The sequence below is a fragment of the Macrotis lagotis genome, chromosome 1, assembly GCF_037893015.1.
Source record: "Macrotis lagotis isolate mMagLag1 chromosome 1, bilby.v1.9.chrom.fasta, whole genome shotgun sequence".
NCBI classification, from domain to species: Eukaryota; Metazoa; Chordata; class Mammalia; order Peramelemorphia; family Peramelidae; genus Macrotis; species Macrotis lagotis.
The window spans coordinates 726,624,722-726,638,017 of NC_133658.1; the positions used below are offsets into that span (position 1 = coordinate 726,624,722).

Consider the following 13,296-nt stretch of genomic DNA (forward strand, 5'->3'; position numbering starts at 1 on the left):
CCTGAGAAGGAATAGGTCATTTCTAAAGTTAGTGAAGACTACCTGAAGGTGTCATTTGATTTCAATATGTGAATGGGGATGGGAGAAAGGTCAATGGAGATAAATGTAAAATAAAACCTTGAGGACAGAGCTAAAGGAATTGAAACTTGTCAATCAAGAAAAGGAAGAGCATTAAATATATGGAAGGCTCCTTCATAGAGTATTAGGTAGCCAAGTGTTCTTTATCTATCTTCTGTGGGATAGAGTCAAAGGAAATGCCAGGCAATATGAGACAGGATAGGGCGTTAGATAGAAGGATTTCTTGATAGTGAGGATTTGTTAAACTCTAGAATGGATGGCCATATAATGAATTGCCTCCTCCTATGAAGTTTTAGAAACAGGATAGAATAATATCTATCAAAAATGATCGTGTATCATTTTTGTAGGAGGAATAAACTAATTTCTTCAGACCTAAGATTTGATTTTGTTACACCGTTACTAAGAGAATTCTAGGTTAAAGACGTCAAACTCTACTGCCCTTTGCAAGGGAAATAAAGATTGGCTTTCACTGTAAAGCTGTATCAGTTAATCTGATTCTCTCCTCTCTTTGGTGGGGGGAGGGGGGAGGGGGAAGGGGGAAGAAGCAGGTTACCACATCAATGTATAATTAGGTATCCTTAGATGCCCTAAGGCAGAAAGGCAGAGAAGTGGTATCACTTGCACCTAGCATACAGTGGGGAATTCACCTCTTTCCACAAAGCTAAATAAGCATCCTCTCAAGTCCTCCAGAATTGACTACCTCAGGATGGATTTCCTTTAAGACTCTGGCTCTTCCCTACCCCCTCTCCCCTCTATATTCTCTCCCTTGGTGATCTTAGTTACTTCCATAACTTTACTTACCATCTTTATAAAGATGATTCCTAAATCTGTACCAAAAACTAATCATATCTCTCATCTCAAATCCTCCATTTTCAATATTCTACTGGATATCTTCATCTGGATGTCCTTAGAGTACCTCAAATTCAGCATAACTCAAACTATACTTTATCCTCTTTAAAAAACTGCCTTTATTGCCACTTCTGCTTTTCTGCTGATGGCACCTCCACTCATTCAAATTCAAAACATCAATCTTATTTTTCACCTCATCTTTCCCTATTTAATTGATAGACCTACTGACTTCTCCTGCTTTTCCTATAAAAATCATGCCTAAGGTGAAATGGTTCTGGAAAAGATAAGTGAGAAGAATGTCTTGGTACAATATACCCCTCACTATAATAAACATAATGTGCAAAGTCATGTCACCATTAATACCAAATACAAAGGACAATTACTATTATTAATTATTATTGTTATTATTATTAGACAAGAAGTAGCATGATATGATGGTGAAAAAGTTGCCACTTATGTCAAGAAGACTTGGGTGCAAGTTGTGATTTTGATTATCTGTGTGACCATGGGCAAGTTTCTTAACCTTTCAGTGTCCCAGGCAACTCTTCAAGATAAAATACTTATTGATAAGTTACTGACTCTTATTGGTGAATAAAGTTTCCAATACTAAAAAATCTAAAGATTTCTACCTTCTGCCTCCTACCCAAAATAAGAGATCACAACTTCCTGCTTAAGTAGAAAATGTACATATATCCTCACAAAATGCCAGATTACAACCTAGAATGGCTGAAGAGTAAAATAGCTCAGGCATACTTGCATTTTTTTTTTAAAGTATTTATTTAAAGGCAATGGGGTTAAGTGAGTTGCCCAAGGTCAAACAGTGAGGCAATTATTAAGTGTCTGAGGTCAAATTTGAACTCAGAGTCCTCCTGACTCCAGGGTCAGTGCTTTATCTACTAGGCCACCTTGATGCCCCCAATACTTGTATTTTTTTAAATGGCATATAGGCCATGCAATTCACATTGTCAATTTTCTTAACACTTTCTTCAGAGACAAGAAAACAATACTGAAATGGAAATTTATAGATTTTATTTAAAATAGTTAGAGAAGAAACTCTTTTTAAAAAAATTAGCTATACTCTAAAATTGAAATGGGAAAAAAACACCACATATCTAGGGTATATGAAAGCTCAATGTACACATAGAGCATTGAGCTGAGGTCAGGATCATCTGAGTAGGGATCCTCCTTCAGAGGCTTATGAACTGAGATAATATTCAGCAGTGTCTGGCATAACATTTGTATAATGTGATTGCTTGTTACTTCTATTCCTATTTTATTTATTCTGTTGTTAATAATTTAGTAAAGAGCTTTATCCCTGGTAATGTTTGTAACGTTTGCTTTTCTTCTGTTTTTTTTTCTTATTTCATTCTGGAAAACTTAAATAGTAATCTCTCACAAGCAAGAAGAAGAAATGGCAAACCACTCTAGTATGGTATAAGTATGAAAATGATTCTAACATGTCATTTTTGTTTCCTGGATAAAAGTAATATGCAGTAAACCCCCAATTAAAAATGTCTAAGAAATATCCTGTATCCCATAAAAGAATAAGACTTGATATCAAATTCTAATAAAGAACCCTATTGGAATATTGGGATTTTCACTTATTATTTTAATTTTTTTAAATGACCAATCCCCCAAATGATGATTCTTTTTTTTTTTAGGTTTGTTTTTTTTTTTTCAAGGCAAATGGGGTTAAGTGGCTTGCCCAAGGCCACACAGCTAGGTAATTATTAAGTGTCTGAGACCGGATTTGAACCCAGGTACTCCTGACTCCAAGGCTGGTGCTTTATCCACTACGCCAATTAGCCTCCCCTTGCCACCTAGCCGCCCCAATGATTCTTTTTTAAACAAGGTATAGTTACACAAATTGATACCTTTTATTTTTATATCACTAAAATTTCCAAATATATCTTTTATCCATCTACCTCCCAGAGAAATGTATCTTAAATAAAGACTAAAAAAAGAGAGGAAAAAATAGTTCAGCAAAATTGCAATTCTAAAAGAGGGCCTGGTAGAATGCTATGATTTGTAAATATCCATAGGGTTTCTATTTTGATTAAAGTACAAAAATCTACTCCATTTGTTTCATCTGTGGCTAGGAAACAAAATCCTTCTTGCTTTTGTCAACAATCATCACACTACTAGTTTTTGAAGGTACAGTTCTGGGCATGATAAACAATTCTACATCATTTACAATTCTAAGATTTTCCCCCCTTCTTTTACTGTCTCTCTGACCAGGATAGGGTCAGAAAACAAGTAATTTGAATTTTCCTTTGCAGCTCAAACTATTGGCCTTTAGAATTCCCCTATGGCAGTTATAATAATATTAAATGTCCTTGACTCTTTCCATCACTGAATATAAAGTGGAAACCTATAATAGCCAAGAGCATCATCAGCTATAAGGCAAGCAAGTCATGACCGAAGTCAGGTGAAAATGAATCTAGAATATCCTACTTTTTGAAATCTATAGAAACATATTCTCTAACACTGTCTCACTGTTGGAAACAGCAAAGAACAATAACAAAACTTTAAGACTCCCAAGAAGGCAACATAAATGTTTTCAAAATCTGAAATTCTAGGCATCCACTGGAGAACTTGGTCACTTGATCACTTCTCCACTTGGAGAATTTGGTCTTCTATTTTTAAAAATATTGCTTTATAAGCTAAAAAAATTAAGATGTAACCATCAATGCCTTTGGCTTTTATATCCTGATCACTCCAATGTACCATTTCTATACCCTTGCCCCAACCCACTCTTCCAAATGTAAAAACACTAACAAGAGCAAAACTAAATGCATATATGACAGAGTTTATAATTCACCCTTCACTCAGGAAAAGAGGGTTTCATTGCCCTAGCTCTTCTGCAGGGCCATTATAATGACATGGCATTCTTTTTGTTGCATTTAAAAAAGGGACAGGCACATCCTGAATGTTAATTCTGTATATAATTATTATTTTTTGTTATCAATTATATTGATGACTTTTTTTGGCAATAATAAAATGCTAGACTTAGAATTAGGAAGTTAGAGTTAGGAAGACTTGAGTTCAAATTCTTCCACAGACACTTATTAGCTAGCTATAAGACCCTGGGTGAGTCACTCAGTTCATGTGTTTCACTTTCTTCATTTATAAATGGGAATAAAAATTTCACTTACTTTGGAGGGTAGAATCAAATAAGATAAGATTTGTAAATCACTTTATAGTCTATAAAGCACTACATAATGTTAGCAGCTCCTACTACTGTTACTACTACTACTACTACTGCTACTACTACTACTACTACTACTACTACTACTACTACTACTACTACTACTATAATTATCTCAATCAAGCAATTATTAAACTTTTACTAGGTACCAAGAAGCTACCTAGCTCAGTCAATAAATAAATAGATCACTGGGCTTGGAATCAGGAGTTCAAATCTGGCCTTAGACACTCACTAACTGTGTGACCCTAAGCAAGTCACTTAACTCAGTTCACCTTAATCCATTGTAGAAGAAAATGGCAAACCACTTGAGTATCTTCAGAATTGTACCTGGGGTCATAAAGAGTCAGATATGACTGACCAACAACAATAATGTGACAGGTTCACTGGGGGATAGAAAGAAAAGCAAAAAAAAATCTCTGTATTCAAGGAGCTATACACGGAAGATAAAGGTAAACTCTTGTTTAATTTACGAAGACAATTTTAATGTGTTTTCAAAGAAAGAATTTTAAACAAATGTGGTTCTTGTTAGTGCACACTCCACAGCTACAAATAACAACCTCTTTGGTCCTTCACAATTACTGAAGGTCAAACCTTCATTGCCCTGCAGGCAATCTGATGATGACCTTCTCTGGACTCAGTGAGGTTGGTCCAGTGAGACTTGGAATCTGTTCACTGACCAAGGACTAGATATTGAGCCAATCTAGTAGAAGTTACCATATCTTGATCTTCTCTGATATAGCCTGCAAGAGCCCAGTCTCATCCCCCTGCCATCCCAAGCCATATACTTCTCATCAAATCAACAGACATTAACAGTTATAAAAAATCAATAGGTCTCCCAAGATGAGGAGAGCATTTGTGGCTGTGTAAACTTGCTTACAACCTACAGCCCAGAGGAAGAGCCTATGAGGGGGCAGGTACCTTTCATTTTGTTTACTCACCAGAGGCTCTGCCATGATGATACGAATCTTGCGCTCAGCCTGAGTGGTAAAGTTGACAAATAGACTCTTGAGCACATATTCTCCTGGTTTGCTGTCTGGGTCAACATTGATGGGCAACATGGTGGGAGGTCCTTTCTCCCTTTGTGTTCCAGAAACAGGTGGAACTGGAGGCTTGATGTAACCGTTACCAACTGGAGAAGCTGAAAAAACATACAGGAAATTTTTAGTGACTGCAGTCTTCCATAATAGTTCAGATTTGGTACCTGAGTTTCAAAGTCATACATAATACCCCAAAATAAAGAGGGCATTTTGAGGTCTGAAGAACTATTTGATCTTACTCTTAGAAAAAATTTTTGACACATTTTTTCTGGCAGGTTTAGAGCACTGGATTTGGAGAAAGACAAATGTGAGTCCTGCCTCAGATACCTATTAGCTATGCGGTTCTGGACAAGTCACTTAATTCTGCTTGTCTCATTTTCTTCATCTGTAAAATGAGCTGGAGAAGGGAATGGCAAACCATTCTAGTGACTTTTCCAAGAAAACTCCCATGTAGTCTTATGAGTCAGACACAACTGAAAAATGACTCAACAAAAAAATTAGATGAATAGTATTAATATACTATTAGCTTAATAGAACTAATACTAATAGATACTAATTAGGTAGATAACTATTATGCCAATAGATGTTATTTAGGTAGATACCATTATTATTATTATTCACAGTTTATAATTGAAGAAACTGAGGCAGAGGTAAGGTGACTTGCTCTATATAATACTGTTAGTAAATGTCTGAAGCAGTATTTGAACTCAGATCTTCCTGACTCTAAGACCTGGGTTAAAATCTGGCCTCAAGACACTAGCTGTATGACCTGGGGCAAGGAAAGTAACCTTAAAATATTTCCTAAGCCAGTCTCTCATTAAAATCATGTGAAAGCAAAATTTAGAAAAGCTAATAGTCAGTCAACAAAGTTTTATCCAGTATTTATTATATGCCAAGCCCTGGTTAAGCTTTGAGGAGACAAAGATGAGCAAAAATAAATAAATAAAAATAAGATAATCTAAGAGAACATGAATATATTCTATTTTTAAATTTATGATTGCAATGAAAGTTTCTTCATATTTCACCATAAGGCAAATATACACGTTTATGTGTGCTCTGTGTGTGGGGCAGGGGTAGAGTCTCCTCACTATGGATAATAAAAGGAAAAATAAACAGGGATGGTTAAGTCAGGCCCTGAATATTATGTTGGAAATTTTCTGATCTGAAACACTCTTTTCCTAAGTCAGTTCAGTATACTCATCTGCCTTCTCTAGGATGTACACAGATCTCTTCTTCAGAGCCCTGATCGAGTTCCACAAGTTTCTATGAGGAATGTGATCCCTTTCCCTTATGACTTAAGACAGCAACATTTGTTCCTTTTATTCAAGACACAAACAATATACATGAACTAGGATTGAACTTTGCCAATGACCTTTTTTTTTTTTTAGTTTTTGCAAGGCAATGGGGTTAAGTGGCTTGCCCCAGGTCAAACAGCTTGGTAATTATTATGTGTTTGAGGCCAGATTTGAACTCAGGTACCCTTGACTCCAGGGCCGGTGCTCTATCCACTGTGCCACCTAGCTGCCCCAGACAATGAAGTCTTAATGGCCAAATTTAATGTTCTTTTCTCGATCCTCATTCTTCTTGAGTTCTCTGTGGTGTTAAACATAGATGATTTTTCTGTCTTTTTTATTGACATTCTCTTTTGTCTAGGATTTCATAATATTGTTGTCTCTGGGATCTCCTCCTACTTGCCTGACTGCACTATCTCCTTTGCTAAATGAAGATAGGACCTCTATTCTGGGGCCTATTGGTCCTCCAAATGCCTACTGGATATCATTTTTTTTTAGGTTTTTTGCAAGGCAAATGGGGTTAAGTGGCTTGCCCAAGGCCACACAGCTAGGTAATTATTAAGTGTCTGTGACCGGATTTGAACCCAGGTACTCCTGACTCCAAGGCCGGTGCTTTATCCATTACACCACCTAGCAGCTCCTAGATATCTTGAACTGGATCGCCATAGACTTCTTAAATTTAGACAAGGGTACCACCATCCTTTTTCAAATACATATTCATATATAGAAATATGTATGTACTTGTAAAAATATATATGTATTTGTATATGATACATATGATATATACATATATATGTATATGAGAAAATAAAGTATCGGAGCAGCTAAATGGTGCATTAGATTAGAATACCAGCCTTGGAGTCATCAGGAGGACCTGAGTTCAAATCTAAACTCATATATTTACTAGCTTGGGCAAATCACTTAACCCTGCTTTCCTTGCATCCAGGGCCATCTCCAGTCATTGTGATTCATATCTAATCATGGGATCCAGATGGTTCCAGAGGAGAAAGTGAGATTGGTGACTAGCTCATTACCCCTCACTCAAATCCAATTCATGGACATGTCATGTCATCACCCCCTTGATGTCATGGTCTTTTTCAAGAATGAAGGAAAGGAATGGCTAGCTGGTGCAGTGGATAGAGTACCAGCCCTGGAGTCAGGAGAACCTGAGTTCAAATCCGGTCTCAGACACTTAATAATTACCTAGCTGTGTGGCCTTGGGCAAGCCACTTAACAACATTGCCTTGTAAAAAAAAGAATAAAGGACAAACATCATCATCATCACCATAATCACCATTTCTACACTCACTGTCATCATCACTGAGGCTCACAACCTAAGGTGTCATCCTTGGCTCTTCACTCTAACTTATTGCCCTTTCCCCCAAGTCCATTCTGTTATCAAATCTTATAGATTCTTCATTCATTACATCTCATATATAGCCCATTCTCTCCTCTGAAATCACTTCTAACCTGATGCAGGTCCTCATTACCTCTTTTTTTTGTTGTTGTTCAGTTGTTTCAGTAGTTTGATTCCTTATGATCCCATTTGGGGTTTTCTTGGCAAAGATACTGGAATGCTTTGTTGGCATTTCCTTCTCCAGTTCATTTTATGAATGAGAAAATTGAAGCAGTGTTAAGTGACTTGCCCAAGGTCACAAAGCTAGTAAGTATTTGAGGCAAAATTTGAACTCAGTAAGATGAATCCTCTTGATTCTTGACTGCTACTCTATCCACTACACCATCTAGAAACTCCTCGTCAGCTCACATCTGGATTATGACAATACCTTCCCTCAAGGTTTTCTCCACTCTCATCCTTCCTCCACTCAGCTGTCAAAATGATCTTCCTCAACTGCAGGTTTTTACCTCCTCCTCATCAAATAGAAAATTTTCTGCTTGGGTTTTAAAGGCCTTCTTTACACCTGACCCCTTTCTAGCTTTCCAATTTTCTTATACCTACTCTTCTCCATGTACCTTGCAATAAAATGATCCTAATTTCCTTGTTCCTAAATCATGACACTTCCATTTATCAATTCTGTGCATTTTCACTGACTTGTTCCAGGCCCAGGCTTCTCTCCCTCCTTTATTTCCATCTTTTGAATTCCCTGGCTTCTTTCAAATTCTAGCTAAAATCTCTTCTACAAGAAATGTTTCCCAGTAGCCCTTCCTTTACTGCCTTCCCTCTGAGATTAGTTCCACTTTCTCCTTTAGAATCCTGTCTGAACATAACTGTTTACATGTTATCTCCAGTTTTAGACTGTGATCTCCTTTAAAGGAGACATTTTTTCTTTTTTGCCCTTTCTCTGTATTCTCAGAGCTGAGAACAATGGCTGGCAAATAACAGGCGTTTAGTAAATGTTTTTGATCTAATTTCACCCCTCACCTTAAGGAGCTTCTAATATAAAAAGGGGAAATGAGAAATGAGATACTAATAAAGAGTAGACAAAGTAGAATGTGAAGATATATAAGAACTACAAAGCTCTGAGGGAATTTTCAAAAAAGAAAGAATTATTACTGAAGAGTGAGGCAAGGAGGGAAAGCTACATGGTGGGAAAAAAACCTTTGAACCAGGATCAATAGAAAGAATTCCAATTGGCAACAAAATGGGAAGCATGATATAGGAGAAAGAATGCTAAATTCTCAATTCCAGTCCTGGTTTTGGTTCTTAATATCTATGACCTTAGAAAATTCACTTCATTTATCTGAACTTAACTTTCCTTATCTACAAATTGAAAGGAAGGGACCATTGAGGTGTCAAACCTTTGACAAACAGATGGCAAAACTCCCAAGTGACCAAAAACAGATGAAAAGGCAGTTGGAAAATGTTTGGCAAAATAAATAAAAAATATAATACAATATGGACAATATAATTTCTGCTTTCTAAGTTAATATAGGTCTGACAGGGATCTGTTTCCTATTTGGGTTGGATACCACTGTATTAGATAATTTCTAAATTCCCTTCTATTTAAAATATTTTATGATTCTGGATAAAATTTAAACCTGGTAAAGGGGAAAATTCTCCATTATCTGGGAAATTTGATTACCAAGAATGACTTGTTTTTCAAGGGTTCTAGATGACCAAGGTTTTACTGTTACTTAAGTTTTTCCAAAAGGACTACTCCATTTGACCATCATGACTTAAATCAGATTTTGAAATTTAGTATCAATAAAAAATATTTTTCCTTTTTATCTAATGTATTTTGCATTTGTATAAATGTAAATTTATATAAAATGTATATAGGACAAATATAAAGGGTACAAGATACCTTGTAAGGGTCTCTATATGTTTTAACAAGCTTAAGTTATTAAAGCTTCAAACTTCATTAAATTATTAAAGATTAAAACTTCATTAAAACATTTTGACATTCTGTACATATTTATATTCATTCTTATTTGTATTTCAAAGTACATTTTGGTTTCAGTATTTGTAAAAACCTGATTTTTTTTTTTGGTCCCATTTTTCCTGATGTGGCAAAAGATCAGAAATGCAATTTGAATCACCTTCAAACTACTCTGGGTCATTTTCTTATCCTGTTTCCCCTATTCAAATTTATTCATTCAACTGTTAAAGACCTTTTTTTTCAAATTCTACTTTTTTAAATATTTTCTGAAGAACTTAGCCCTTTCTCCACCTCCCCCAATTCCTTATTCTGCAAATTTCAGTATTTAAGGTTCCCAGAACCCATCCAGTACTTCTGGCTGGTAGAAAAATGACATTACCATTGAGTTGGAAGGGACCTTGGAGGTAATCTAGGTAAGAGGCAACAGGGTTGTATGTGACACAAAACACTTCCAAGGGTGGTCCAGTCAGATTAAAATTTAATTGGGAAATATTTTGCAATATTAATAAAAATCCAATAAAATATAGATTTTTGTTTGCTGTTAATGAGTTGTTTTAGTAGTGACCATGGCTCCATTTGGGATTTTTTTGACAATGATGCTATAATCATTTCCTTCTCCAGCTCATTTTAAAGATGAGGAAACTGAGGAAAACAGGATTAAGTGACATGCCCAGGGTCACACAGCTATAAAGTTTCTGAGACTGGATTTGAACTTGGGAATATGAGTCTTCCACTACACTACCTAGTTGCCTCATCATACTCTATTAAGTCAATATGCAGCCTGTAAGGATCCTTATATGCTTGACAACACTAGTTTAGATCACATAACTAAATGCTTCTTTTATATCATTCACAGCATGCAGGACAGCATTGGGCACTGAAGTAGGTGCTCGCTCTCTCTCTCTCTCTCTCTCTCTGCCTCTGTCTCTCTGTATATACATACATATACTTATATACACACACACAAGCACACACATACATATATAGTATAAATTTACATATGTATATTCAATGTATACATAAATACATATATATGTATGTATATACATATTAACTGGTTTTATTTTTTTAAAGCTCCTCCTATTTAAAATTCTGAACTTCCTGCTTCCCCAGGTAATAGCCCTATTCCCAGAACGAATATCTTAAAAACTGCACAGGGAGTCTTATAGATGATGGCTGTTCATGTCTATGTCTCAAGGCAAAGAAAGCTGATAGACAGTTTCCTAAAGGAATTATGTTTCCAATTGGTTAACCTTTCTGAACTGTGCTTTTTTCATTTTATAGTTTCTCATGTAAATTGTAATTTAGCTTTCTCTTCTAGCCATCTGCTTGGGATTCAAACCTATTAGGACTTTATCACTTTCTTTTTTCCATTAGTCCTTTTTTTTTTGCTGAACTGAATTATTTTAATCCTCTAGACTGGTTGCTGCTGCTCCTTGGTTTATTTGAGGCATTATTTCCTCTAATTGTTATTTTTTGCTTTTGCTGTTTTCCTGGGTGTCCCACTTGGTATTTCAGCTGCCTGCGTTCATACTCCAAACTCCAGGAAGTCTGTTTCATAGTCTTTTTTTTGACTCATTCACATTCTCTTGACCAGATCCAGTTTTGCCAGCAGGTGATCATCTCTTGAAAATCTTTGTATTCTTTGTTTCCAGCTCATTGACAATTCATTCAGTCTTCAGGCTGGCAGATCTCAGCTGGCTGTGATGCTTGTCCCTGGGGCTACTCCAACTGTGTCCTTCAATTTACCAGCCCACTAACCAGAGCAGCAGTCCCAGTCCCAATACAGATATTTCTTCAGCTGCATTTTGTTATAGTACAGAAGGGAAAGGAAAGGAAATACTTTGTTTCCAAATGTGAGATTTTTTTTAACCCTTAAATTCCTAGTCCCTAGGCTTGATCTAACTTTGCAAAGAAAGTCAGAGGCAATGTAATTCCCAGATCTAGAGCACATGCTTCAACTACTGCTATTGGTGTTTGCTGTTTTAGAATGGTGTAGGGTTGAACATGCAAGATTTTGAGCACAAAAACACTTGGTTTCAAATTCTGCCACTGACATGGTCTACATTAACTTGGGGCATGTCATTGATCCTCTCCAGGGCTGTTTCTTCTGCTTTAAGAATAACTAAATACAAATACATATACCAAGAATAACTAAAATATTTCCCACATAGGACTATGGAGAGGATCCTTGAGGATCAGGGATGTGATATATATTTTTTGGTCTTATCATTGCTTTCAGGTTAACAAAATACCTGGGTGTTTGATTTAAAGTCAAGGTTTAACTGCAGAATCAGATAATTTGAGAGTTGCCTTAAAGTCCTTCAATCAAAGGGAACAAACTACTTCCCCAGGGTATCCTATGCTTAGCTCTAATAGTCTGGAAGTTTTCTTGATATCCAGTTTACTTTTGGTTTTGCCCAGAACAAGTCAAATTCTTTTCCCAGAGGCCTTTAAAATCCTTGAATAAAGTTATGCTTTCTGAGTCTTCTCTTCTCTAGACAAAAACATCCTTGGGTCCTTCAACCAATTCTCATATGACATGAATTAAGGATCCTTCACTATCCTTGTTATTCTTCTCTGCTATGTATTTCATTGGGCAGCAAGGTGGTTCAGTGGCTAGAGCATGGGCCCTGGAGTCAAGAGGACCTGAGTTCAAACCCATCCTCAGATACTTAATAATTGTATAGCTATGTGACCTTGGGCAAATCACTTAATCCCATTGCTTTGCAAAAAAAAAAAAATGAAAAAAAAACCCATTTCATTGATATCTTTCCATCTAAAATGTAAATCTGACCAGGACAGAGTAGAGTAGAATTATTTACCACTTTCTTTTCCCAATAAACTATGAAAAAATGCTTTCAAGCATTGTGAAAAACTCATTGAATTATAAATACAAAAAGCATAGCTAGTTCTTGCCTTCATGGAGCTTTCATTCTAATTGGCAGACAGCCCACAAAGGAGAGGAGTGGTTGGGAGTGGGACACTTGATCTGGAAAATTATAGGAATGAGGATTAGGGTCACAAAGGAATAGTCTGATACTTCCCATCCAGGAACAAAGGAAGATTTGATTTGATCATTGTTCCTGGTTCTAGAACCATTGAATGGAATGGGAGTAGGAAGGAAAGCCTGCTAGGGCCAAGGCTGTAAAGCCAATAGCAGAGTTGGCCAAAGAGCTGGAGTATGAATGGGACTTTTCCTCAATAAAGGAGATACAGTCATTAAGAATCAGGAACGCAGGTTCCAGGACCAAAGTTTCTCTGGGGAGAGAAGTGCCAATTTAGCTTACAGAGGAGAAAATCAGAGAATTAGGAGTGGAAATGAAGTACAGTTGTTGTGTTTCTTGAAGCAATATCTCTCTTACTGCAGTCCAAAATCCCATTAGCATTTTTGCAAAGTACATTGTTATATGACTCATATTCAGTTAGCAGCCCACTAAAACTTGATCATTTCAGATAAACTATTTTTTAAACATACTTCCTCCATATTGTAA

At 36.3% G+C, this 13,296-nt stretch overlaps 1 protein-coding gene across 10 annotated transcripts in view; it reads right to left on the reverse strand.

Moving 5' to 3' along the window:
• Positions 1-13,296, reverse strand: part of FRY (FRY microtubule binding protein) — a 568,375-nt gene that overhangs the window by 278,294 nt on the left and 276,785 nt on the right. For all 10 annotated transcript variants that reach the window (XM_074216094.1, XM_074216087.1, XM_074216086.1 and 7 more), the window contains one exon: positions 5,074-5,273. In XM_074216094.1, coding sequence (XP_074072195.1) covers positions 5,074-5,193 — 120 coding nt within the window. In that variant the 5' untranslated portion in view covers positions 5,194-5,273. The remainder of the gene's footprint in view (positions 1-5,073; positions 5,274-13,296) is intronic.